Source organism: Corvus hawaiiensis, chromosome 1 (assembly GCF_020740725.1).
Source record: "Corvus hawaiiensis isolate bCorHaw1 chromosome 1, bCorHaw1.pri.cur, whole genome shotgun sequence".
In the NCBI taxonomy this organism is placed as follows: domain Eukaryota; kingdom Metazoa; phylum Chordata; class Aves; order Passeriformes; family Corvidae; genus Corvus; species Corvus hawaiiensis.
This window is the reverse complement of record NC_063213.1, coordinates 34,819,102-34,845,934: the sequence shown is the minus strand read 5'-3', so window position 1 is coordinate 34,845,934 and position 26,833 is coordinate 34,819,102. Positions and strand designations below refer to the sequence as shown.

Below are 26,833 nucleotides of genomic sequence, written 5' to 3'. Positions count from 1 at the left end.
TTAATATTAAATAATGGTAAAGGTTATTTCTTTTTCACATGAACATTTGGTAAATCATAAATTATCAAGTACTTAAAATCAAATTCAGCTGTTTAGGTGCAGGATTATTAATTAGGTAAAATACAGGGTCATTATTCGCCACTTCTATGACTTAGAAATATTGGGAAATGTCCAGGTAATGGTAATGGTCCTGTGCAATCCTAAACTCTGATATTGTGTGTGTACTTATATATGAGATCTCGTAAGTAAGATCTTACACTCCATCTCTGCATTTTTATTCCAAACAGAAGCCAACAGCAATTCACAAGTAGCATGAGCAGACTCCAGGGAGTATGTTCTGATACTCTTGAGTGGATTGCCTTGGGGGAAAACTTTCAAGTTCTATGTAATATTTTTATTCATTTTATGGTGTTCGTGTTATTAGGGTGCAGAACCTAAAGTTTAATCAAAATCAACATGGGCTGTGAGCAAAAAATAGGAAGATTGCCCAGTGTTTGTTGATATATTTAAGTTTATTAAGTGTCAAATGGTGTACATTATGTTTAGGTAATTAAGAATGGTACTAAGTTGCATACCCCTTTTGCCTTTTTAAATTTCTAAATACAGATTAAACCTTGCAGAAAGTCATTAATCAGTTTGAAAAATGGAAGAACTATTAAAGTTTTAGGACTGCATGATTTCTTAAGGTTTTTATTTTATAGTACATTTAATATGTATGGTTACAAAGAATTTCTGGTTAAATGAGGTGAATACAATGAGAAACAAACCTGTGCTAGTTCCACCGTAGATTGTAATTTTAACAGTGTTTTTACTCCTAGTCTTGTACTGCCTCTTCCAGGTAGAAAAAATTCCACTTTTGACTGTTTGAAAGTAACGTACCTTTCCTTTCTTGAAACTTGGACTGTGTTTTCTTAAACTTAAATGTTTAATTAAACTTAAATTGCCTTGGAAGGCAAACTGTGATTCCTTGTCAGCATGTTCTTACTCAGATAAGATGGAGGAGGTGGAACGGAGTGGATCTGATGTGTCTGTTGGATGTCAAGCCACTCTTGTTATTACTGTTTATATTGTCCCATTCCTCCTAATGCAAAGTTAGCAGAAACAAAGCTTACAAATGGGAGATTTAAAAAACTCATTTTCTCTATGGATATATGTGGCAAATAAAGTTTCATTTTCAATGAAGAAGGAAAATTAATTTTTCTAGACAATTCAGTAATAGTCTTCCATGTTCATTTGCCATGCTTTAATTAGATGCCTGAAATGATCATATCATATATGTTGAATTACTGTAAGCCACTCAGAAATCAGCAAATTTAGAAAGTATCATTTGTTTCTGCATCATTAATCCCCACCTTGCCCATCCTATGCTTTTTATTAAAACCAGTTAATTAGAATGCTAAAAATAATGTGAGAATATAATTAGTAGAGTTCAAGAATTGTATAATTTTTGAAGAAATTACTGCTTATCATCCTTTGTCTGCTTACTAAAACAAGTTTCTCATGATTTCATGGCCTATCATCTTCACACCATCTAATGCCTGTTATTTCTCTCTTTCTTTCCCAAAAGAGGCTGTATTTTTTCCACTTGCTAATAGCTCTGTGTTACTAGCCTGGATATGGAAGTTGTTGCAGTTAAATCTCGGTGATATCCAAGCGTCTCCTTTTAAACTTAAAATTTTACAATAGGCTACTGCAGGGACAGGGGGAAGTAAAGCTCATTTCTAATGGAAGAATTAAGCCCCTATTCAACTAGTAGTGAATTAGCCTCTCTAACAAGGTGATTTCAAGGAAATACACATTAAGATCTTGGAACAGTGTTCATATGTGTTGAAGGCTATACCATACAGTAAATTTTCTTAAACACTTAGTATCTCTTTACATGACTTCGAGCATTTTTTTTCTAAGAAAAGTTTACCTTTTTTTTAAACTACCAAAAAAAAATTATTTTTGTTTGTTTGGTACAATTAAATCACATTTAAAGAGAAGCATTTCTAGTCTAAACAGTCAGTTGTCTCTTTCTGAAGTACTCAAAATGATTGAGAGGAATGAAAGAACAGACACTTTTTTGTGTCTGTGTCAATTAGAATGCATTGATGAAATGCAGAAATATTAGAACAAATTCTGTTATGGATTTTGGAGATTAAATCAGCTATGGGTTTAAATAAGATAGTAAAATATCAATCTCTGTGCTGCATATGAAATAACATTAAATAATAATAATGTCCTGAAATTTAATATATTGAATTGCATATGTTAATTTGAAATGTATATAATATGAACCTTGTTAAGAACATGCTACCCATTTTTTATGTGACTGAGATTGTTGTGATTTTTTGACTTAATCAATTGTGCCGTTGGCTTCATTTTAGGAGGAAAAAGGGGAGCACCCCAGGGAATGCTGGGCTGTTCCCTCAGCTGCTTACACTGTACTAATGAGGTGTCTTCGGGAAGGGGTAAGGCTCTTTCATGGTCCTCAGTAGAATTTCTCCACAGTAATAACCCTTTAGGCATTGTGTGAGGATTGTAGCCTGCAGCACTGCAGTACCTTGTCAACCAAGTATTGCTCTTGAATTTAAATAATCATAAGACCATGACCTAAGCAGGAGATTAATGCAGTGTTGTTCTCTGTACGTTCAACATTTATGTATTGCTGCTTGTGTTGGGGGAAATGGGATGGTAAATATAAATTACTGTTAATAAACGTGAAATTTATTAATGATGTAGGCATCTTTTGAGAAATGTTCTGACAGTTTGTGCTGCCCTCTTGAGCAATTTGTAAATCTTTGAGCAAGATTTAAGGTTCTTTCTTGAAGTGGATGATACACAGTTTTTTAAAACTGCATTGTTATCCTACTGGCTTGTCAGCATTCTTTTGAGGCAAAAAAGTAGGAATTAGGTTTATTCTCATACAGGTGCTATACTGTGTTCTTCATTGGTTGTGGTGATGGCTTAGCTGTGCTAGAAGAAGGGAAGAAAAATATGCATATAGTTCCATTTGTAAAATGAAAAGGAATTGAGTGGAGGGTTTACATTCACTGTTTGTATGAGACCACTTGACTTTATTTTTGCCCAAGGCAAAGCTCAAGGCAGAAAACATGTCAGAGGTTGCTAGAAGGTGGAAAGCAAGAGGAAATACCTTTTTTCCTTCCTTTTTGAGATCTTTATTGCCTACAGATTGTGATTAATAAAGAAAGAGCCTAGATGCATTTTAATATCTTCAAACCTTCACGTGACCAAGAACACAGGACTGAGTTTGTATTGTGGATGATTTCCAGCTCATAATTAGAGTAAGATGTCACTCTAAGGCACAGTAGTGAGATGCTATTTAATTATAATTTAATAATGGAAGACTTGCTGTTTCTGAATATACAGTATACAGAAACTAAATCAAGACATCCATAAGGCACTAATTTATTCCTATAAAATGAAATCACTTCTTAGTCCTGAAACATCAAATTTTTCTTAATAATTTATCTTGATATATTTTTTCTTGAAAAAGTGACACAAAATAGAAATGCATTTGCCATGCAATAGTTCAAATTAAATTTAATTAAGCATAAATTTAAAGTTATGTCTAGGCTAGCCAAGTATGGCCGCACATTTATATACTTTCAGTTTGTGAGGATGCACATTTGTAGTGTAGATACATATTTTTTAAAATGTGTTTGAAGCTCTAAAACTATTCAAGACTTTAGTATGGAATGGACCTTTGGAGGTCATCTAATCCAACCTCCTGTTCACAGTAGGTCTAAATAGATCAGGTTGCTCAGGGACATGTCTATTTAACTCATGAATGTCTCTAAGAACTATGGTCCCCCAATCTCCCTGAGCAATGCCGGGGCCTCCTTCATAAGAAAAAGTTTTTACTTGTTTATGTTGGAGTTTTCACTTGTGGCCATTGCCTCTTGTCCTGTGGATATGCAGCTCTGAAAACATTTGTCATCAGCTTTTCTTTATTACATGTAGGTAAGCTTTGCATTCTTACATTAATAATTTAAAAAAAATTATATGTAATTAAATAATGAATTCATTGGAATTGTTCTAAGCTCAGTTAAGTAAATTTTACATCAGGATGTTTTCTGAAGTGATTATTGGCATATTGTCTCAGTATTTATGAAGATGGCAAACTAACTTTTTGTAATGAAGTCTGAATAACTACAGTGCATTTTATATGCATTATAAATACTCACTTCTAGTTTTTATTGCCAGTTAAGAAGCTTTATTTGATGTATTTAATAAAAATTCAAGAAAATAAAACCAATTCATGTCATTCAGTACTATAGTTTATATAGCTTTGAGTTTTGTAAGGTAAGTTCACTGTTCTTGAGTTTCATTATGAACTACTCTGAAGTGTTCTTGGGTTTCTGAAGTTTTATAAGATTTCTCATTATCAAAGCAGAATTGCTCTCTGAAACAGAACAGTAGAACAGGAAGAAGTTTGAAATATGTGTGTGTCCCTTTTATTTGCCTATAAAGGAACAAAATGTTCAGAAAATGCAGGTAGTGTCATTTCCACATACCTTCTGTGCCTGAAAATCTAACAGTGACAAAAAAGTGTATGGGTCAGTGAAAGGAGTTTTAGGGTGATGGAGTAGAAGATTGGGAAAGTCTTTTATCTGTAGGGGAATGCAAGTTCAGATTTCCTGCATTTCAGAGTTGTTAGCTTGAGACAGAAGCTGATTTTCAACTCAGGCAAAGAACAGTTTAGTTCAGCTGTGTGTCAAAATAAAGGAATTGGTACACTCATAAATGAGCAAATGATAGGCTTGATTTGACATGTTTAGTCTTGGTATAATGTTGTGATCTGTCAGAATGCATGTAGTAAACATTCCGATATTTATTTACTAAACTTCATCAACAACTGTTTCCAACAGTGACACAAAATACCTGTTCCAGGCATCTGTATTTGTCTAAGTTCAACTTCTAAATGTTTGTGTGCAGTCTCTAAGATAGCAGGGTCCTGATTTCTACTGCCTGAATGCATGGCTCTTAGAGTTCCTATGTTATCCAGTCATGAAAGATACTTTCTGTTTCAGAAAGGATATTCATATTTAATATTAAGTACCTAATGCTAGTGTGACAACCATTTTCCTTTTATGCATTTTACTTTGTTTATTCAAAACTAGTTTGCTAAAATTACCCTTACATACTTGACCCTGAATGGATCATCCTGTCTCTTATTTGAATCTTGTCATTGACTCTGCATATATTTTTTTCTCTTTATTACATTTAGGGTTCAACCTACTCTTATCAAAGTGAAATCTCAGCTTTAGTTTCTGTTTTACTTTTGCTTCTGTTCACACTTACATCCCAGTCAATCCTTTCACCTTTCTTCTCTGATTTGTCCCTTGGATTTGCCCCTCCCTTCCTTCAGATCCTCCCTAGTCTTAGAACTGATAACCATTCCCATATCCAAACTAATTTTTGATGTGTTTTATAATATTTCTTCTCTGATTTGGTCTGGATTATGTTGCTTGGACAAGGTCATTCACTGAAACTAGACAGTGAAGTAAGAAACTGTGCAAGCCTCCTTTTTAGTCTTCCTGAGAGTGGAACCATTGAAAAATCATTCAGAAACTTGGCTTCTGTCCATTTCTGTTCACAAATGGCATGTAAATATAAAATACACAATTATATGCAATTTTAGTATTAACTTCATATAATGTCAAAAAAAAAAAAAATACAAGCAATACACTTGCATGGATAAATGAATATATACATACTTGCTGTATCTGGCTTTTAAAAGGTGCATAACCCTCTCATTTTATAGAGTGGCACATGGAGAATATATTTGAATTAGAAATAGTGAAGGAGTTTACAGAGGATAATTTTCTGTATCTTTGATGTGCAAGGTACTGTGTAAGCAAGATTTTTAATAAATGACATCTTGCCAGAAAGCTGTATAGTACACATTTCCCTCTTCCGTATGGACTCCTTCCTCAGATATAAGTCTGAGGGCTTTGGTTCTGAACAAATGAGAAATTTTAATAATAAAAGAAATCTTTAAAAAATAATTGCCAATATATAAGATAAGGCAGTATGTTCTATAATGTATATTCTTAGCCAGAACCGTTCCTCGATAGTGACTTTGGAGGAGAAAGGAGAATTTTGAGGAGAGGAGAATAAAATCACAACTGTTTTTTTCAGAAAGTATAGTACAGCCTATACTATCACAGGGTCAGTTTGAATCATATATATTGTCATTTTTATTTCTTTAGACATCAGTTTTTTACTGGCAGAACTGCCTATAGGATAAGAGTAATTCTCTGAATCATATACATTATCACTTTAATTTCTTCTTTAGATATCAATTCTCCAGTTTACTGCCAGAATTTAAAAAAAAAATTCACGAAAAGTATTTAGAAGTTTCATTTCAACATATTTACTCTTCTCTCTGAAGGCTTTATATTGCAAATTGTTGCCAAACTAAGACTTAATTCTTAGAATCATGAATGCTTTGGAGGATACAGCTTTACTTCATTATTTGTAGTTTCTTTTTATTCTGTCTTCTTAGATTAAAGGAAGAAGTGTACTTAAAAGTTGATCTAGAAGAATTTTGTGGAATGCAGTGTTACTTCCTAAATCCTTCAGCTTTAATGTTTATTTATCAGTATTATGCTGCTATTCAAGTATATGTATCTATATATAGTATAATATAAGATCATAGAATCATAGAATGTCCTGAGTTGAATGGGACCCACAAAGATCATTAAGTCCAACTCCCTGCCCTGCACAGAACACCCTAAGAGTCACACCGTGTGCCCGAGAGTATTGTTCAAACTCTTGTTGAACTCTATCAGGCTTGGTGCTGTGACCACTTCCCTGGACAGCCTGTTCCAGTGCCCAACCACCCTCTGGGTGAAAAACCTTTTCCTAATATCCAACCTAAACCTCCCCTGACTCAGCTTCGTGCTGTTCCTCTCACTGGTCACCAGAGAGAAGAGATCAGTGGCTGCCCCTCCGCTTCCCCTCATGGGGAAGTTGCAGACTGCAATGAGGTCTCCCATCACTCCTCTTGTCCAGGCTGAACAGACCAAGTGGCCTCAGCCCCTCCTCATACGTCTTTCCCTCAAGGTCCTTCACTATCTTCGTTGCCCTCCTTTGGACACTCCCTTAACAGCTTAATGTCTCTTTTGTATTTTAGCACTCAAAACTGCCCCCAGCACTCAAGGTGAGGCTGCCCCAGTGCAGAGCAGAGCGGGACAATCCCCTCCCTTCCCTGGCTGGCGATGCTGTGCCTGCTGCACCCCAGGACACGCTTGGCCCTCCTGGCTGCCAGGGCACTGCTGACTCACATTCAGCTTGCCATCAACCAGGAGCCCCAGGCCCCTTCCCATGGTGCTGCTCTCCAGCATCTCGTTCCCCAGTCTGTCCATACATCCAGGGTTGACCCAACCAGGTGCAGAATCTGGTATTTGCTCGTCTTAAATTTCATATGGTTGGTGATTGCCCAGACCTCTTAATTTGTGGAGGTCTCTCTGCAGGGCCTCTCTGCCTTCAGTGGGGTCAACAGCTCCTTGCACCTTAGTTTCATCAGTAAACCTACTTTAAAAAGATCATAAAATATTTTATCCTAACCTTTAATAAAATGAAGTTATGCTATTTTTAGGTAGTATAGTGGTTAGCATAGTGACTGTAACTTCAGTGCCTCCAAAATTTTTGGTGCACTGTTAAATTTATAGCAGTCAGTAAAAATATCCAGTAGATTCAGTTATTTCAAAAAAATGGAAGTAGACTTTTTTATGATGTTGATTTGCATTCCCCGCCCCCCCCCCCCCCCCCCCCAATTAAAATGGAAAGACTAGATTAAAAGGAGTTTTCTTTGAGTAGTTAGCAACTTTTTATCCTTCCGGTATTTGCATTTTCACTGAGGGCTCTTTTTCACTAAGCATCCCTGACTTCACTGGAAACAGGTATATCTGCAAAGTGTTCAACATGACTGAAAATTAGGAGCTTTAAGTGTGCTTTATAAAACTAGTTGAAATCTAAACCCATTGAAAATAAAGTACTACTTTTTTTATACAGTTCTATTCGTAGTTTTAGATTTCATGCAGTTCATGATATGGACAGAGGGTTACTGATATATGGAACTGCTTTACTCATATCTTGAAGATCCATTTCTGTTCACTAAAATAGCTTATGTCCTGGTAACATCACCAGATGACTCCTTTAGTCTAGAGGCCAAATATTGGTTTAGATCAGGCTTCCCTTGCAGATAGCTAATTAAGCAGAAAATGGTACAAGGCTTGTTGCTTAGATAGTGCTCAGGAACAGATATCAGAGGAGCTGAAATGGAAGGTCTCAGGTGGCAGCAAATAGAATTACTTCAACAGCATCATTGAGCTTTTAGAGCACAGTGATAATACATGACCATTTTCTAGTCAAAGTAGCAGGACAGTCTGGAACAGGGCATAACTCATCAGTGGCTGAGAGGAAATAAAGCACATCTTTGGGACCAAATTTTGAAAAGAAAGGCTGTAATTGCATCTGGAAACTTGTTAACATTACTAACAGCTATTATCCACTGTATAATGCTTTGATTATCATTAATTAATGGGATTATAGTTAATTTATTAAGTGTTTATGGCTGCTTAAATTAGGAGTAGAGTCCCAGTTGGCATATCATCATATATGAGAGACTTAACTTGACTATTACATTTCATTTACAGATTCTGTTGTTAAATGCATGTAGTCAATTTAATAAATCCATGTATTTTTAATATAACTGAACCCCCCCCCCCAAAAAGACTGAAATGCAGAAGTATAATTCACAGAAAAAGATTAAAACTGAACATTATTTATAAAAAGTTTTCGGAATTTTAATTTTAGTAAACATGTATGACTATTTGTATATTTAGGTCTTTAATAGGTCAAAATAATGCAATATTTTGCAGTAATCAAGATTGTAAAAAGATAGAAGCCTAAATGCTCTTTGGTTTTATGTCTGCAAATAAGAAGGAAGACCATCTACCAGTGGAGTTTTTATATAAAGAGTGTAACCAGTTTAGATGGAAATTGACTTTGATATTTCTGTTAAGCGTTTTGACTAGAGCTGCAGTTCTTTGGGTCAACAGGAAGAATTACCATGAAAATGATGAATACAGCCTCTTTTTTTTTTTTTTTTTTTGATAGCATTATACTGGTTTCCAAATATTTCTACATCTAAAATCTCTGTTTTAGAATTACTAAGTCAGTAGAAGGAAAAGTGGATATTGAATATATTTTTATTGAAGTATAAGTTCTCCCCTTCTGCAAGGCTTTTGTACTACTTTCTGAAAGGTTTCATTATTGTTGTTCACAGTTGTTGGTGGCTCCAATTGTAAAGATAAATGTCAGAAATCTAAAGCTTAGTAGGCTAATATAGATTAGTTTATGAAAGAAATTAATTAGATATTATGATAAATTATTTGCAAAGCCAGACTATAAGGACAAATTGAATTATAAAAATCATATTAAAATTCATTCTTGTTGAATTCAAGATGCTATTTAAGACATTGTTGAAAGACACTACTTTTTTTGTAGTTTAAGACTGAGATGAGGTGAGGCAATGCACAGCCAAAATAACACCAGCAGTGTGAAAATTATGTGGTTAGTACTAAAAATATGAAGGATTTGGAATCCTATATGGAAATTTAGGACTTCTTGTAGTAAATGGGACCTAATAATTTATCTTAAGCATTGATCAGGATTGTCTGTTTCAGGAGAAAAGAAGGGAGTTATGAAATAACTTAATTTGCAAGAAGTCTTTTTCTGTATCCCAGGATTTGTTGACTCTTCTGAATAAAGAGGGTTTAATGTAAATTTTGTTTTCCTATTATAACTGTGTATGTCATAATTGTGCTATTCAGAGCATGGTGTAGTGATGAGTGTTGACACAAATTCATTCATTTATAAAGCACTGATAATGGAACACCTCTAACATAACAAAAGCTCTTCATTTTTAATGACTGCATTTAATTTGGGGTGATTATTTGGAGCTGAGAGGTTTTGTATTATACTTGTATTAAATTGTCTTTGCAGTAGGAGAAAAAGTGGGGGGAAGTAGGATCTGTAAACATAACTTTGTCACCAGGTGAGGTTTCTTGAAAAATTACTTTTGCAAGTATCAAAAAGAATGAAGAAACCACACCAAGACAATATGCACTGAATAAAATGTGGACATAGGTGGTAGTTTACAAAGAAATTAGAAACATTTGCAAATGAGTTTTCCTTTCCTGTCCTTCCTGTAGGAAGAGCGGGTAGTGAACCATTTAGCAGCAAAGATAATTGAAAATGTTTCTACTACTCGGTCATGCCATGCACAAGGATTTATTACAGGAGAAATTGGACCTGTCTTGTGGTACCTTTTCACACATTCTACAGGAGATTCTTTGAAGATAACTGCTGTTTCGGTAAGGAATTTCCTTTTGTGGTAGTGCAATTCTGTGGTGTTTAGTTTGAAAAACATTCTGAATTGAAATTGAAATATATTTGAGCATGTTTGCTGTATGTTTGTGCTTTTGTTTTTCAGACTACAATAAAATATATTTGAAAAATTTCTGAAATTGAAAAGTGCATTTATTGCACTTCAGTGCTTATGAATAGTTCTTGTAATTCGTCATTTTCCAGAACATGTTTCCTTATGCTGGTAATAATGAGTTATGTTTGAAAAGTTTAACCTTTCAAAGAATCTTTTAAATTCTTGCAAAATTGAAATTTATCTTTTTGTATGATGTTTCAAATGAGAACTGTTTATTCTCTTTGTCAAAGACTTGTTTAGAAGACTTAGTTTAATTCATGTTACTTTTTATAAAATTGTCAGGGCCTAGTCTTTTCCCTGAATTTTTAAGGCAGTATAGAATGATAACAAGACAAACAGAGTGATGACATGCAAGCAGAAGTTTCGGAACAAAAAGATTTATGAGGTAGAAAATAATTAGCAGGACTGTGAGTTTAACCATAGCTGTTGGACTTTTGACAAGAGCATGTAGTGACAGGACAAAGGGGAATGGATTCAAACGATAAGAAAATAGGTTTAGATTAGATATTGGAAAAAAATTCTTCGTTGTGAGGGTGGTGAGGCACTGGCAGAGGTTGCCCAGAAAAGTTGTGGCTGCCCCATTTCCTGGCAGTGTTCAAGGCCAGGCTGGATGGAGTTCTAAGTAAACTGGTCTAGTGGAAGCTGTCTCTGCCCATAGCAGGAGAGTAGGAACTATATGACCTTTATGGTCCTTTCCAACCCAAACTTTTCTATGATTCTTGTTGAAAAAACAAAAGCATTATCCACCAATACAGGTAATATTTCAGAAAGGAAAAATATGTTGGCTTATTTTAAATTGTGATAAGTGGATGCTGATTTTCTGAGTAGTGTTCAGGCTCGCAAATCAGTTTATTGTTGCTTTCCAAATGGAAAATGGTAGTGTCACTGCTGCAGCAGTATGCACATAGACACATAGAGCTGATAAAAGAGAGAGGAATAAAAATTTATTTGAAATGTAGCTGAAGAGGTAAATGGTATAATAAATTTATACTTTTTAAAAAGATATCTATTTATTGATTGTTCATCTCAGTGTGTATTTGTGGCAGAGTCTTGCCTGCAATATAAACTGCTCAAATTTTGGGAAAATGTCTTGACATTTTAGAACAGGAAACCTATTCAGTAAAATAAGTGTTGTAGAAACCTTTGCTCTGTAGCATCTGAAATTCTTGGCAAAAAACAGTCTTAGAACTTTCATGGGCAGAGAATGATCTGTCTCTAAATATGTAAAGTATATGTGTGAGTCTGGCTATTAGGCTGCTTTATCAGAAAGGGTCTTTTTGTGACTTTACCCATCTGATCTATGAGTTTTATGCTTACATCATGACTGCATATATGGGAAAAGACTGGAGGTAAGAGTTACGATTTCCTTTACTTACTGAGTTTTTAAAGTACCCTGCTTGATCCTCTCTCCTATCACTACTTTTGATATAAGGGTTGTTTTGTATCAAGTGCTTTCTGTTCTAGTCAATCATTAGACTGGGCAGTTGTTATTTGTTTGCTACTAGGTCATAGTATTTTATGGCTTTTTACCTCTTTCAACACATGCTGAAATTTCCCTCTTGTTTCTCTGCTATCTGCATGGAGAACTTTGCTTTCATCATTCACCATTCCCTTGATTCCTACAGCTGACTTCCAGGGCCTGCTCCACAGGGGCCAGTTGGCCAGTTATGCCTGTCTTGTGTACTGCAGTAAGCAGCATATCCTGGAGAAACTGTCTGTCTCAATTGCATTCAGACACTGAGCTAAGAAAGATCACCAGAGGAAGTGTCAGTGGGCTTTTTTCTTGGCTTTTTTTCTTTTCCCCTCCTGAAAACTCAGTTTCTTCTTGGAAAGTACAGTAAGCTTGAGGTGGCCAAGAACTTTTTTTTCTGCTTAGTAATATGCAGAAATTATACTTCTGATTGTCAAGAATAAACTTGTCATCAGTGTAAATTCATTATGGCTTTCTGTGGCAGTGGGCTCAGAGGTTACTGTCATCAATGCCATGTGGTTTGCACACTTTGTCCTTGGATGAGTGTCTACTGATGATGAGAAGAGTGGGTTGTTGTTTGTCCCTCTGTATCCTCTGCCTCTTGTGAGAACCCAGATCACTGGATCCTCCCAAGGCTGCAAGGTTCAGGTGAACCACTTTGTCAGTGTTTATATGAAGTGCATTGAACAAGGAAGCTTCTAAAGTAGGATGCACTAAGGTGGTACTTTAATTCTTTTGCTGCTCTGTAGTGAAACACTAAAGTAACAAGTAGGTAAACTTATTGCTCAATGCCTGATATAAATTATGGTTATGTACTAATACTGCTGCAACATTTGGAGGTATGATCTTAACTTCATTTGGTAACAATCAATTGATCTTGAAATCTAGTGCAGGCAGATATTTTCCCAGCTAAAGTTTATGGAGATTTTAGTGGCATGCTAATTAAAAAAATAAAATACTAATGTATTCTCCAGCTATAGTGTACTGTATGATTTCTACATTTATTAAATCGTTGCTACAGATATGTAGCCATTTTTATCCTGCATGACCACATAAATTGACATCATCAGTGTCCTATTTCATTTTATTATGCAGTCATTCCTGTCTTGTTTGAATGTATCCTGAAGAATTTCTTCTTAACTGACATCTCTATTCGAATATAAAAATACATTTCTGTTAAGAAATACATCTGTCATATCTTTACTTAGAGTTAGCAGTCTGCCTGCAAAGTGTATCAACAATAGGGGGCTATGGAATTTTACTTATGATTATTCAATCAATAATAAAAATATATCAAGAAGATTCTCTGTCTTCAGTCTCTGGAGTCAAGAAATGACACTTTACCTTGTCCTGCCTGTCAAAGGTGGCAAACGTGGACTGTGTCTCAGTATTTTTTTCTCACTTTGGAGTCTAACATGCCTCAGGTAAATATCACAGATTTTGCCTGTAGGAAAGCTGTGTCTTTTTATCATTTTGCAAGACTCAGAAAAAAAAAAATCTGTAAGATGTCAAAGTGATATTCTGACAAGCTCAGCAGCAGGAAGCATATTTTCTTTCCAGTATACTGAAAGTTTTTTTAATTAAAAAAAAAAAAAACCTTAAGATTTTGTTTCTAGGAGATGATTTTTTCTGCTGGAAGTGAAGTAACAAAACATAAGCCACTTAAGTGGAATTTAATTTGGGAAAGCTCAGCACAGTCTTTTTGGGGATTTGGTTTCTTTTGCTATTTTCTTAAGTAATTGGTATTGAATAGTTCCTTTCAGAGACTTGTATATTGCAGATGCTTAAGTGCATTCATTCTCAAACTTGAGAGAGACGTGGAAGGGTGAATGTTACCCAATCACATGTGGCCTGTAAGACTAGAAGGATAGGGCAGAGATGATCATAGAATCCTGGAGAATCTCAAGTTGGAAGTGACCGATCAGAATCGTGAGGCAAAGGTTAGAGCTGCTGAGGGAAAAGGTGCTGATTAAGGCTGTGCAGAGAGCAGGGATGGAGAAGCCAATTCCAGGAGAGGCTCTGCTGAAGCCTTACTCTCACTAAGAACATTCCATGTTCCTGTCTGGAGAAGATGGTAAGAGCTCTACTCTTACCTCTTTCATCATCCATTTCCAATTCCTGCTCCACCACTTTTTGACCTGTATCCATCTGTTCTCTCCAGATATTGGATCTGCTGAAGTGATTTAGAATGCTTTGTCCTCTATCCGCCATTTGAATTCTACTGCTTTGCTGAAGTGTTAGGTTCATTAATACAGCAGAGTGTTCTGTGATATACAAACTAATGGGAATTTAAAGCTTCTCCTCTTGGCTGTTGGTCAGCTGGAGCTTTGCTGCTGCTGCCGAAGCTGCAGTATGATCCTATAAGACAGTCATGTCTTTCCTATGAGATCTGCCTGGAAGTCATCTGGTGGCCTGTGACTATGATCACCCTTTTTTGGCAAGGTCTGTAGCAGAGATCTGAGGCAGTGGAAAGTCTGCGCACACCATGTTAGCACACAAGTTAGCTCCATGTTGCTATGGCACAGCATGTCCCTGAGTCCCAGCAGTTCATTGGTAGTATGACCCTCAAGGATGTTTTTAGTGAATGCACATACCTCCTGCCCACTCATTTCGAAAACTCTGAATTGAGGTGAAGGGCTGGATTGTATCCTGGGAGAAATAGAGCATGCTGTACTAAGAAACTGAGATTGAGTGTCTGTGTTTTAAAAGAGGGGAAAAAAATAATAGAAGAAAAGTAAAAGGCTGCAATCGATATGGTTCCTGGACCATAAAGGACAAGGAAGAACAGGAGCAGAGTAGATGAACAGCATCAATAAAATGTCTGTCAAGTTCCTGATTTACCATCTTTTATGCCTTTTTTCTTTTTTCTTCTTTTCTTTTCTAGTTTGTTTTGAGTAATGTTTCTAAGGGCACTGGTAAACTGGACAGTTTCTGGTGTTCTTACATGGAAAGCTTTTCTCTGGTGATAGTATTCTGTGTAATTGACTACACTTTCTCTTAAATGAGACCTTACTATTGAGTGCACACCAAGTAAACAGCAATTTCTAAATATATCTGGTCTGAAGAGAACAAAGAAATCATAAATATTACCTACGTTTCACAGAAGGGAGTCACCTTCAAAGTTTTTCCTGAAAACCAATTCAGATTTTCATGTGAATCCAGTATTTGACATAAGCTGTTCTTCTATGCTGAAAGTCTATTCAAGCCAAAGAAAAAGAAATTTTTAATGTTTAAAGAGTCTTATTTTCTTTATCTGGAGAGAACAAAAGCAGTTGTAGTATCTTGAAGGTTGCATTTTCACAGGTATCAAAAGGAAAAGCTGTGTTGATCTGGAGATGAAGCCGCCCTGGAGGTTGTTTGGTAATGTTTGCTAGGAAATAGTTAAGTTAGTAGACACAGAACAGGTTTGTGCTCACTTCACTGGAGCATGGTCAGTATCTGCATTTTCTATTAAAATTGTTTTACTCACTGATACTTGCAAATCAACCATTTGGAGAATAGTTTGCATGTTTATTGTACTAACCACTGTTTCTTAATAAGTACCTAGATCTGAAGGAGTATCTAGAGCTAAAGATTTATACATTGAACTACTACATATCACATTTTTGTCCATGAGCAGGGAAAGAGAAGATGCCCACCTTTATGGGTGCCCATAATTTCTGTGGCATGTGCCATGTCTGTATTTTCTCTCCCTATACTCCTTTCTAGCACAGGGTTATCTGATGCTGTTTATATTCTGTGCTTGACAAAAGACTCAAGCATGGATGGTGATGCTCCATCATTATTGTTCTCTAGAGGAAAAGAGTAATGTGACTTTTGATGTGGATGTTGGTGTACAAAATATTTGAATTTCACCTGCACAGTGTTTATGGTAATATATATTTAGAAGAATTCCAGGTCTCTAAAAATAAGTGGTCTTTTCCTCTAATATTTGTCTTATGAATGAATATGTATGAATTCCTTATATTCCTAAACTGTTGAAAAACTCACCATGTGCTTTTATTTTCCATTATTTTTCTTGAGATAACAGTGCCATTATATTTTTTTTTTCACTTTTGTAGGCTTTATGCAGAATTACTCGTTCCTCACCTAATGCTTTCCAGAGTGTCATTGAAAAAGTGGGATTAACAGCTGTACTAAATTCCTTGGCAAATGGAATATGCAAAATTCAGCAGTACATGCTCACGATGTTTTCAGCAATGCTGTCATGTGGGATTCATCTACAGAGGCTAATTCAAGAAAAGGTTTGAGTTCAGATTAATATTATTCACTGTAATGGAATTTAATTAAAGGAAAAGTTAAAGTTGACACTGCTAGTGGTTTTGGGCTTTCAAAATGCTTCTCAGTGACATTTGCATATCTGAGTAGCAGGAAATGAGGAATGTGTTTCTTTTGTATTTGTATTTGCTTAAAATCTGAATTATACAGTGTATCATTTTTTTCTCTCTCTCATGGATCTTTGAGAAATGGTACTAATGGATCTATAAATTGTTCCTGTATCTAGGATTCAATCAATCATGAATACCCTAGCCTGACCATAATTGATAATGGGCCCTAAGGAAAATCAGTAAGGAATGAGCAAGGACAGCTATTTGACATAGCTCTTTTAGAATTCAAAAGAGAAAATAAGGAGTGTCCTGATTAAATCTGAAGCTGTACTTTATGCTCTCCTTAAAGGACCTTAGGTCAATTTGTAAGTGAAATATCTTGCAGAAATTAGCATTTTAATACCTTAGGTTTTTCTTTTTAGTGTCACTGAATAAAACTACTGGTTTTGATTTACGTCTAATATAATTTTTGGTAGAAGTGATTAAAAGCTTTCTACTTTGATCCCCAAATTATTTTGTATTTAGAGAAAAAGTGTTTATTTTTTGGCAGTATATCTGCATAGTTCATAAATGAAAGTAATAATCTCCCTCTGTTTGGAAAATATAAAAATCACAAAGAAAATAAGAACTCTAGCTCCTGTTTTCATCAGATACTCTGTTGTAATGTATGTTGTAACCTGACAATCATCTTGACTATAATAATCTGCTGGGTATTAGTTGACAGAGTTTTATTTCCCTTCATATTGTTTCAACAATTATATTTAAATTAAAAAATTATCCCACCCATGTGGCCTGAAATCACTCATTCTCTTCCAAAAATTCATTTCTGTACCCTGTCAGATTTGCCAGTGTGTTTTTGTGAGTGCATGTCAGCTGGCCTTAAGCTTTCAAGATCCCACAACAGCACTAAGAGGTGGCAAATTGTCCTGTAATGTTGCACTAACAGTGCACATTACTGTGAGTTGATGGTATATTCAGAGAAGCATGGTCAAAAATTATTCACTTTAACATTCAGCAAAAGAATGCAATGTGTAACAAGGCTATGGCTACAACATGATGTTGTCTGTGAAGAATTCCTGGGTTATATAGGACTTAACATTGCTAAAAGGACTCCCATACTGATACTGAATTTCTTACGGACAATTACTAGAAGAATTCCCTTTCTGATACTGCAGTTGTTATGAAAAATTCTAATCAAATTTTGCAGATTAGAAAATTGACATACAGACAAATATAGACACTCCTTTAACAGCATATATCAAACTGTCAAATGATAGAAGTGGGAATAGTACCCAAAGCTGTAAGTAAAAACTATTATACTGTAAAAACTGATAAAGTAGGTCTGGTTCTACTGCATGTGTCCACATTTGGTAACTGTACCTGCATTACAGCTCAGACAAATATCATAGAATGTGGGCTGTTTTTTGGTTGGTTTTTTTGGAATGAGATTAGCTTAGTTGGTTAGAGCCCGGTGGTAATAACACCAAGGTTGTTGTTGCTTCAATCCCTGTTTGAGCCATTCACTTAGGAGTTGGACTTGATGATCCCTTCCAACTCAAAATGTTCTGTGATCTGGAAACGAGATTGTAGGATTTTGGAAGCTGAAACTAAATTCCTATTTTTCTTGAATAGAATCTAAAAATACAAACACACTTCTGTATTGAACTGCCAGCTGCTGTCACATTACACAGAGTGATATTATTTTAGAGCTGAAAATTGAATTCAATAGTCTGTGCACTTTTAAATATTTCATGCTCATGATGCACAAGTCCACCTTAATGAGAGAAGGGAAAAGTGAGCAGTGTTGGCCTACAGATTATTTTGCATTCTGTAGAATTCTTGTGTAGCTCAGTTTAAGAGGCAGAAAGACCTCTCTGTCACACAGAAGGTAGTGACAAAGAAGTGACTATCTTTTTAATTCAGGTGCAAACAACATATTAAAAGATACTTAAAGATACAAATTCAAGAAGGAGATAATTTAGCTTTGTATATGTTATCTGGAAACACCCTTAGCTTGTAAGACTTAGGACTGCCCTTGTTTCTTCGCTCTTCAAGAATAGCAATAAAAAGCAGTTACGAAACAAAAGCCAGAAATGCAGTTCTGTGATCATTGACACTAACACAAAATTCCAGAGAACTACAATAGCCAAAAGGGACTGGGTTGGTTTTGTCCCTCTCTGATACAGAGACTTTCCATTTTATTTTCTTGTTTTGGAAACTAAAATAGTTGAAATGATGCTTTTAAAATAAAGCATGGAAAAAGAAATCAAAATCAAGAATCTTTGACACATTATAGCAGTAGATTAAAAAACCCCCGCTGCTCATTACTTTCATCTGGCTGTCAAGATTCACCTTTGAATGAGTGAAAATCAGTCACAGCTTTTTGAAGGCAGCTGGGTTCTTCCAGAGGTCAGATAATGAGACAGGGTGTTTTTTATTTGGTTTTTTTTAAAATTTTTTTTCCTCAACTAGTCATAAGTAAAATTATTCAAATACTTACAGCAATATGTTGTCACAACTGCATTGTAAATACATTATAAGCATTGTCCTCATATTTCAGTAACTGTTTTCAATTCTCTTTTACCTGAATGTGAACAGGTAACTACCACTGTAGATGATTTTGTCATTATCAGTATGAATTAATAAAAACATAAAAGTATCTTTAACAAAATCTTTATACTCTCAACTTATAATATGGAGGCATTTGCAAAGCATAGAAAGGGAGTTTGAAAATACCATGCAACAAATACAATGTGAAAATAACGATGCAACAAATGTTTGCTATTGTAATTTTTGTTCTTGTATAGTGAGATAGTGGTCTAGCTGTTTTCCTCTTGTGTAGCCAATTCAAAAACATAATTTCTTTTGTTTTAAACGTGCTTTGCAGTATTACTCAGTGTATCCAATATAAAGTCATAATCTTATTGCAGTGTGTTCACTTGAAATGAAAAGAATGTCCTTACCCTGCAGAGTCTCCATGGATACATCAAACATTTGCAGGGGAGGGAGGAACAGTATAACAATGAAATTGTAAATAATGTATTTGGCAGTATTTGAGTGATTTTTGGCTTTTCTGATAGATACTAAGTCCTGCAGGTCTGCAAAGATGTGCTTGAGATTTTCTTTAGATAAACTGTTGCTGTTTTGCAGTCCTCAAACTGGCCAGAAAAGCAAATTCCAACAGGTCACATTTATTTCTTAAACCAGATTATTAGAGCATTCCCAGATTAAGTCTGATGTTACTAAGTTTAATTGTCTTAACTCATGTTAACCCCCACATGTAGCATTGAAATATTCTTGCTTTCCAGAGTATGAGAACTAAAAATAGTCTGATGTGCTTTGGCTTGTAGTTGCATGTGTCTTTGTCATGATGTCTGTGCATGGTTTACCAAGTCCATTATGTTAGCACAGTCAGTGTTGCATTATATATACTCTTTGACTGTGTCTGAGGTTTTATGGGATTTCTGAACATAAAAAATTTGTTGTTGTTGTTTTGAGTAATTTTACAAAAAAAAAAACCCTTGAAAAACCAAACAACACTTAATTAAAATTCAACCTTTGCATTTATTAGTTTGTAACTGAAGAACTTTACTGCTGCATTTTCATACTGGAGGAGCTGCAAGTCATGCTCTGTGAGCTGTTGAAATGTTTAAAGCAGTAAACTTTACATTTTTAAATCCCAAGATTGAGGAACCCTTCTGTTTATGAAATATATTGTTGAAATACAGGAAAACAGTTCTAGAATAACTAATAGCAGTTTGTTTTTCTGGGACTTCTGTAGTTACTGTCTGATAACTGCTTTTGAAGACAGGGTTAAAATGGTATCAGAGTAAAATCTGATGGTTTCTTGGCCAGCTCTTGCACTCCTGCTCTTTTTCCATTCTCCATAAAGATATGTAGTTAAATGTTGCAAAGGATGTCCTTAATACATTTTAGTCAGTGTTGGTTTGCAGTTATTCCTTCAGCAGATTGGGAATTTGAACAATAATAATAATAATGTGTGTTAAATGTGCATCACACAGGAGGATTTTTAACTTTGTACACAACTTGCATACACTACTCTTCTATATCCTGTAGTGTCACCCCTTTGAGAGTGCAGCTCAACTGTCTGAAGGCAGGTTCTGTTGATAAAGCCATTTGTGCTCAGTCTAATTCTTGCTAGAGCCAGTTGACACAGTTTGTAGATTATGGCTCAGTTTTTCATTCTGATTTTGTTTATCCTTTTTCTTTCTTTCCAAGTCCTAATTTTGTTTCTTCCTTGTAAAGATGTTTTTCACTTTCTGAACTCAAAATAAAATTAGTTTAGATAAGAACAATCAAAGAAGGTAGAAACAATTTTATCATCTATCTGGAGCATCTGGTGTATAATTTGGAGTTTGATGTAGACAAGATTATGTCCAACTAAGGTGTAGTTTTTGATATTTGTGCATATAAGGGAATGAATAGGTAAAAAATCATATTTGTGCTTAAATACCTATGTATTCTGAAAATAGATAACTTTCTTCTAAAGTAAATATATTAAAATATCCTATGTTCATCCTTAAGGTAAGCCATTTAAAAATTTAAGTTTTATCATCTTTTGTAGTTAATTTCATACCATTTTGGACATAGTATGTTAGATAGTGTTTACTTGTTACTCTACCACTTGTGAAGATGTTCAAAGCAGCTTTACACTGGGCCAGTCAGTCTTGGACAGAATTTATTTGCTAGTGTTTTATGGATTTTTTTTTTCCTATGAGTGACATGAAAATGAGCAAATTTAAAGTGCATACAGTCTTACAGTACAGTGTGAGTAACCTTAACATATTTGTGTTTATTTACACCAAGGATTTTGTGACTACAGTTACTCGTCTACTTGAAAGTCCTTCAACTTTTATTCGAGCAAAAGCCTTTCTGGTCTTGCTACAAGTTTTAATTAATAACAGGGAGATGCTGCTCCTCAGTTGTCAAACAAGGTAAGGTGATAATGGAAGATAATCAAAGATATAATCTTTAAAGTTGTACCTGGAATACTTTAAAATGTGTGGTATTTTTGAGCCAGTGTTTTAGAAGTGAATTGTATTGTGTGTAATATGAGTCCTTTCACTCATGAAACTGTTTTGTCTGGGATCATCCGGTGACAATTATTCACAAGGGGAAACCACTGTCTTACAGGGAGAATCTGTCTTTTAAAGTAACTTGTGGTCCCAGTGAATGTTTGCATTTTTGGGTAGGGCAAAAGATACACTGCAATAGTGAGTTGTTGCTATGGTGGGAAAGCAAAATAAAAGGTTCTGCCATGTACCTTCCTCATCTTGGGGTTTGGTATAGTCTATAGTCTCTTCAGGATAGTCACACTCAAGGTAAAATAGTATTTTTTGGCTATATGTGTTGGGAGAGTGATTTACATAATGACCAATAAATTCCTGTGACTTCTATATGAAGTATTTAATTTTTATATATTCTAGAATACTTTGCAAGAAATTACTGGATCACAATGTAATTGTTTTTTAAAATTTTGTGTCTTCTGTTGGGACAGAAACATTCCTGTATCAGAGAGGAGCAAATTAGACTGTGTTTGAATATGAATTGTCACCATGTTTCTAGGTGATCAGAGAAGTAAGATGAAAGAAATTTTAGTTGGGATTTATATCTTCTACTGTTTCATATGAAGAAGAGTAAAATGAAGTGTAAACATAGTTTTTACAATATTGAAATAAAGCAGGTTTGGAACTGAAAGTAAGAAAGGAAGAGGCTTGTAAGTAGCTACAAATCTAACTACATCTACAGAAAATATAATATTGTATCTTACGTTTGAGAAGAATTAGGATGTATACATTGGAGTTAAAGGAAGGGGCAGCTGAGTTATACCATGAAGCCACTGTGAGAGGACACCTTGTAGGGTACTAGAATTAGATATATTCCTTCACTCGCAAAGCTGTAGATATCTCAATATTTGTAAAATCACACAGAACAGGTACTGAATCCCAGGGGGTTTTTTATGTGTATCTTTTTACACTTCCAGAAATGTTTTATGAGATTATGTGTTCTGGTTAGCATAAAATGCCTCTAACAATTTGTGAATAACTTTTTAATAATGTGACCATTTTTAATAACTCATGCTATTCATGTGCTTGATATACTGCATAGGAGTCTCCTGTGTGTTTGGAGAAAGGTCTGACAGAAATCCTGCACAAACAGTTACTATTTGTTTATATATACCTAAGATATTATGTGAAGGAGAATAATAATTTTATCAACAATTTGCTTTATTTATAATGCTTTCCAACCAGCTATCTTTCTGAAAAGAATGTGTTGTGAATTTGGGATGTGATTTTGTGTTACGACTTTTGGCTTTATCCTGCTGTTTTACTGTGATGCTCCAGACACGGCTGATTAGAGACCAATACATAATGTAACATATTAGGTAAAACAATAGGCAAGCCTTATAGCAGGTTTATTGAGTTGATAAAGTGTTTTTCTTAATTTGTTAAGTTTTCTTCATAATTGTTCTTTAGTGAACAGTATATCTCTTATTAGAATAGATCATCTGAAACCTTTCTCTAGCATCCAGAAAGTAAGATAGTTACAGAGAGGAGAAATGACTCACTAAATCTGGAGACAGTTGCATTCATAATATCACTGTAAAACTCTGGAATAATCTTAAGCCCAACAGAGATACTGGATACTCATTGAATTCCTGTTGGAGTATTTTAGTTAGATGTCTTCAGTTTTCTGACAGAAAAGTTTCTTCAAAATTAAGACTCATAAATTCTAAATTGCTAGTACAGGAAGCAGAAATCAGTTGGATAATGATTGAAAATATTTTATATACTCAGATTCTGTTTCTGAAGGTGTTTGATTTGAGAAATATAAAGAGCATGTGGTGAAATGTGCATAATTTCTGGTTAATGGTTTGTCTTCAACAGCTGCAACTAATACCTGTAACAGGATTTATATTGCTTTAGATGATAAAATCTGTTTATGATAACGATAATCAATATAAGGCAATTTTTCAGTGTGCATCACTTAAAGGATGATGTAGATGATAAAACAATAACAACTGTTTCATGGCAACACTGCCCTGAAAAAGGCTTTTGTTTAGTTTAGTAATTATGCTGGTTTTGGCTGGGATAGTGTTAATTTTCTTCATGGCAACTACTGTGCAGCTGTTTGTGCTGAAAACAGCCCCCTGGGCCTCATGAGCATGGGGACTGCCTTGGGGCCAGCATCCCAAAGGCCTTGCTCTGGAGAGCAGTCCTGCCTTTAGACAGCAGCAAAGTTGGAGCAGGGTCTGGAGTGCAAGTCTTATGAGGAGGAGCTGAGAGAACTGAGGTTGTTTAGCCTGGAGGAAAGGAGGCTCAGGGGATACCTTATCACTCTTTGTAACTACCTAAAAGAAGGCGGTAGTGAGGTGGGGGTCGGTCTTTTTTTTCCAAGTAACGAGCAATAGGACAAGAGGAAATGATCTTATGTTGTGTCATTGGAGATTGAGATTTAATATCAGGAAAAATTTTTTCACTGATAATTCAGACAGTAAAATCCTTTTCCCACTGGTAACCTTTGTGATATCTGTCCTTGGAAGTGGTTTTGGAGCTGAAAAAACTGTGGCATATGAGAAAACTAACAGTTTCATGATTATTCAGCTCATTGGGAGAGAAGGGCATGGGACAGGGAAAGGAGGGGAGAGAAAGTGAAATGGAAGGAGGAGTAGGGAAAGAGGAAGTGGAAGGGAAGGGTAATGGCAAGCTTATTTTAGCTGTGCTGGTGTTAGCAAAACAGATTTCCTTGTGTTTTTCTTCCAGTTTCTGCACAGGTACCAGGAAATAAAAGGCAGCAGAAGTAGGGACTTGCTGAAACCCCTTTTTATTGTGAGCAATAATGGTGCCTCTGGGCTGGGAACATGAGAAGTATCCTGTGTTACGAGTCTTGATTCCTTGAACGCAATCTTAAGACTACCTGCCTATTTGTTTTTACTGTTTACAGAATCTACTGGCTTTGGCCATGGTACCAGCAGTTGGCATTCTCTTTTGAGTATTTTTATACGCAACCTCTCCATGCATCTCCCTCTTATGCCTATTGATTAGCTGAGTTTACAGAATCTGATTGCACATTTCTTTTTGTACCTCTTTTCAAAAGTCTTTCCTTACTCGAAGAGTATGGAAACACCTTTATAATTCCAAATAATAGTGGAGAAGCAGCTGATCCCAACTGACCAAAGGGATATTCCATCCCACATGGCCTCATGGGGGAAAGAAGAAAGGAAGGGCAGGGGGGGATGTTAGAAGTGATGGCACTTGTCTTCCCAAGTAACCACTACATGTGATAGAGCCCTTTGTTCGTGGAAATGAACAGAACGCCTGTCTGCCCATGGGAAGTGGTGAATGAATTCCTTGTTTTGCTTTGCTTGTGCAGATTTTGACTTCTGTGGATGAAAAGTATTGATATGTAATAAGAGATGAAATTTTGAAGTGAATTCATTGTCCCACAACATTGAGACAATTCACCTGTTTCTCTTTTTTCCTACCTGTTCCGTGGTAGTCGATTACATACCTTTTGTTCTTCCACGTGTGAACAGCTAGAGTAGTTATGAGACCTTTTAGGCTGAAGTAGCACTTGTTACTTATACTATGCAAATTAGTTTCTTTTGCTAATCACACTGAGTTTTCTAGACTCCTTCTTTTCTCCTTGATTTGCAGAGGCAGGTTACTTGTTCTTCAGGGGAGGGATGCAACCTGAAGTTTTATTGAGACTTTTCATTTCACCCTTTTCTGAACTATCAATAATTTCCAATTAGTCTCACTGAATTGTTCTTTTTCTATCTAAATGGTTTCAGAGAATTTCCTAGGTAAACAGAGACTGACTTGGATATTGAACTTCTCCCAAAAGAATTTACTCAAACCTCTTGTTTTCTACTGTCTGCAGAGATGGACACTTGTGGAAAGATAGGGTAGTATTCCTGACAGATTTCACCAGAAATGTAACTATGCACAACAGCATAACCTCTGAGCAAAATCTTTCTGTGTTTCCTGTGCCCACCTCCTATATTTATTAAATTTTGAAATCTTATATGTGCCCTCAAAGGAAAAGCTTTGTCTGGAAACCTACTGAAGTCTTACATCTAGAATAGCCTATTTGCCTTCTACATCTTAAGACTGATTCAGAAAAGTAGTGAGGAAAAGAAGTGAAAAGCTTGGTGCTCAGTCAGATGGGAAAACATGGAAATGGAAGGCAGGAGGGAACAATTACATAAGTCAGTGATTTCAGGAAAAAAACCCAGCAAGCTGGTACCAAATTAAAAAGAAAAAAAAAGGTGATGGAAGGGGAGATTGACCTTTCTATTAGCATGATATGCCATCTGATGTTACATCTCTGTAAAATAAACAATATATCTGTATTAAGTGTCCTTTAAAAATCTGCATCCTTTTCTGTTAGCAGAGATTGACTAATAACAATAATAATAAATAATAATAAAACTAATAAATAGTCCTTGATTTCTTGGGGTAAATGGATTGTATATGTCCCCAGAGTATGCACAACCTTCTTTAGTTTTGTGAAGGTCTGTCATTCTCTGTGAACTTAGTCTCTTTACTTCATGTTGATCATCCTTTTAAGAGAACAGTTCTTATTCTTTTAATTAGTAGACCTCATTCCCGGTCCTATCACTCTGGACTGTTAACTCTGGAATTTTCCCTTTTTTGCTCCACTCTTTCATGTTTTTTTTCAGAAAACTTGGGTTGTTTTGCTTTTTTAGTGTAAAAGCTCACTGATGGCCATATCTTGCAATACAGACACTTGATTTTTTTTTTTTTTAAACCAAACCTTTGCTTCATAGACAGTGGTTTTATTCCTCATCATATTTAACTTATTTATACTAACACCTACATATTTTTTCATGTACTGTTGCATTCAAGACAAACGTGCACTAAATGAATTGAATAAATGTGTTTCTATGGGCCTGGTTTTGCCCACTAGAGAGAACACTGAGATTCATCAGGAAATAAAAGTAACTGATGAATTGTTCTACATATGACTGAGGAACTTGTCAAAGGAAAACAGAGATTCTAATGCGTTACTGCCTATACGATTTGTATCTGTACAGTTTTCTCAAGACAATATTTAGTTAAACTGAACTATCAGGGAAAAACTAGTTGTGCATATTTTTAGAAAATCTTCTTGTGAAAGACAGTTTTATGAATGGATGAACAACATAAAGGAGAGAAGTCATTTGTCTTTCCTCTCTCAGAATAAGTGAACCTACTTTGTATTTGTCTCAAATGTGATTAAGTAATAGAACATATTTTTATAACAGAAAAGAACCTCTTTCTCCCAAAGCAATAAAACCACTCATGTTGAAGTCTGTTTGGCCCATTCTAAGTAAAACTTAAACAGATCTAAGTGTATTTCCATATGGAATCAAATGATTGTTAAATCGTGGAAGTGTTTTCTTAAAGAAAAGAATTAATTCAAACTCTGATATTTTGTAATTTTTTTTTAAAGCTAAACATTTTTTGAGTAAAAATTACGTGGTTGTCT

General features: G+C 35.3%; 1 protein-coding gene across 8 annotated transcripts in view; it reads left to right on the top strand.

The window, feature by feature from the left end:
• The window catches only part of ULK4 (unc-51 like kinase 4), a 224,149-nt gene that overhangs the window by 35,896 nt on the left and 161,420 nt on the right, over positions 1-26,833 (top strand). For all 8 annotated transcript variants that reach the window (XM_048299801.1, XM_048299764.1, XM_048299787.1 and 5 more), the window contains 4 exons: positions 2,370-2,453; positions 10,230-10,391; positions 16,052-16,234; positions 21,146-21,273. In XM_048299801.1, coding sequence (XP_048155758.1) covers positions 2,370-2,453; positions 10,230-10,391; positions 16,052-16,234; positions 21,146-21,273 — 557 coding nt within the window. The remainder of the gene's footprint in view (positions 1-2,369; positions 2,454-10,229; positions 10,392-16,051; positions 16,235-21,145; positions 21,274-26,833) is intronic.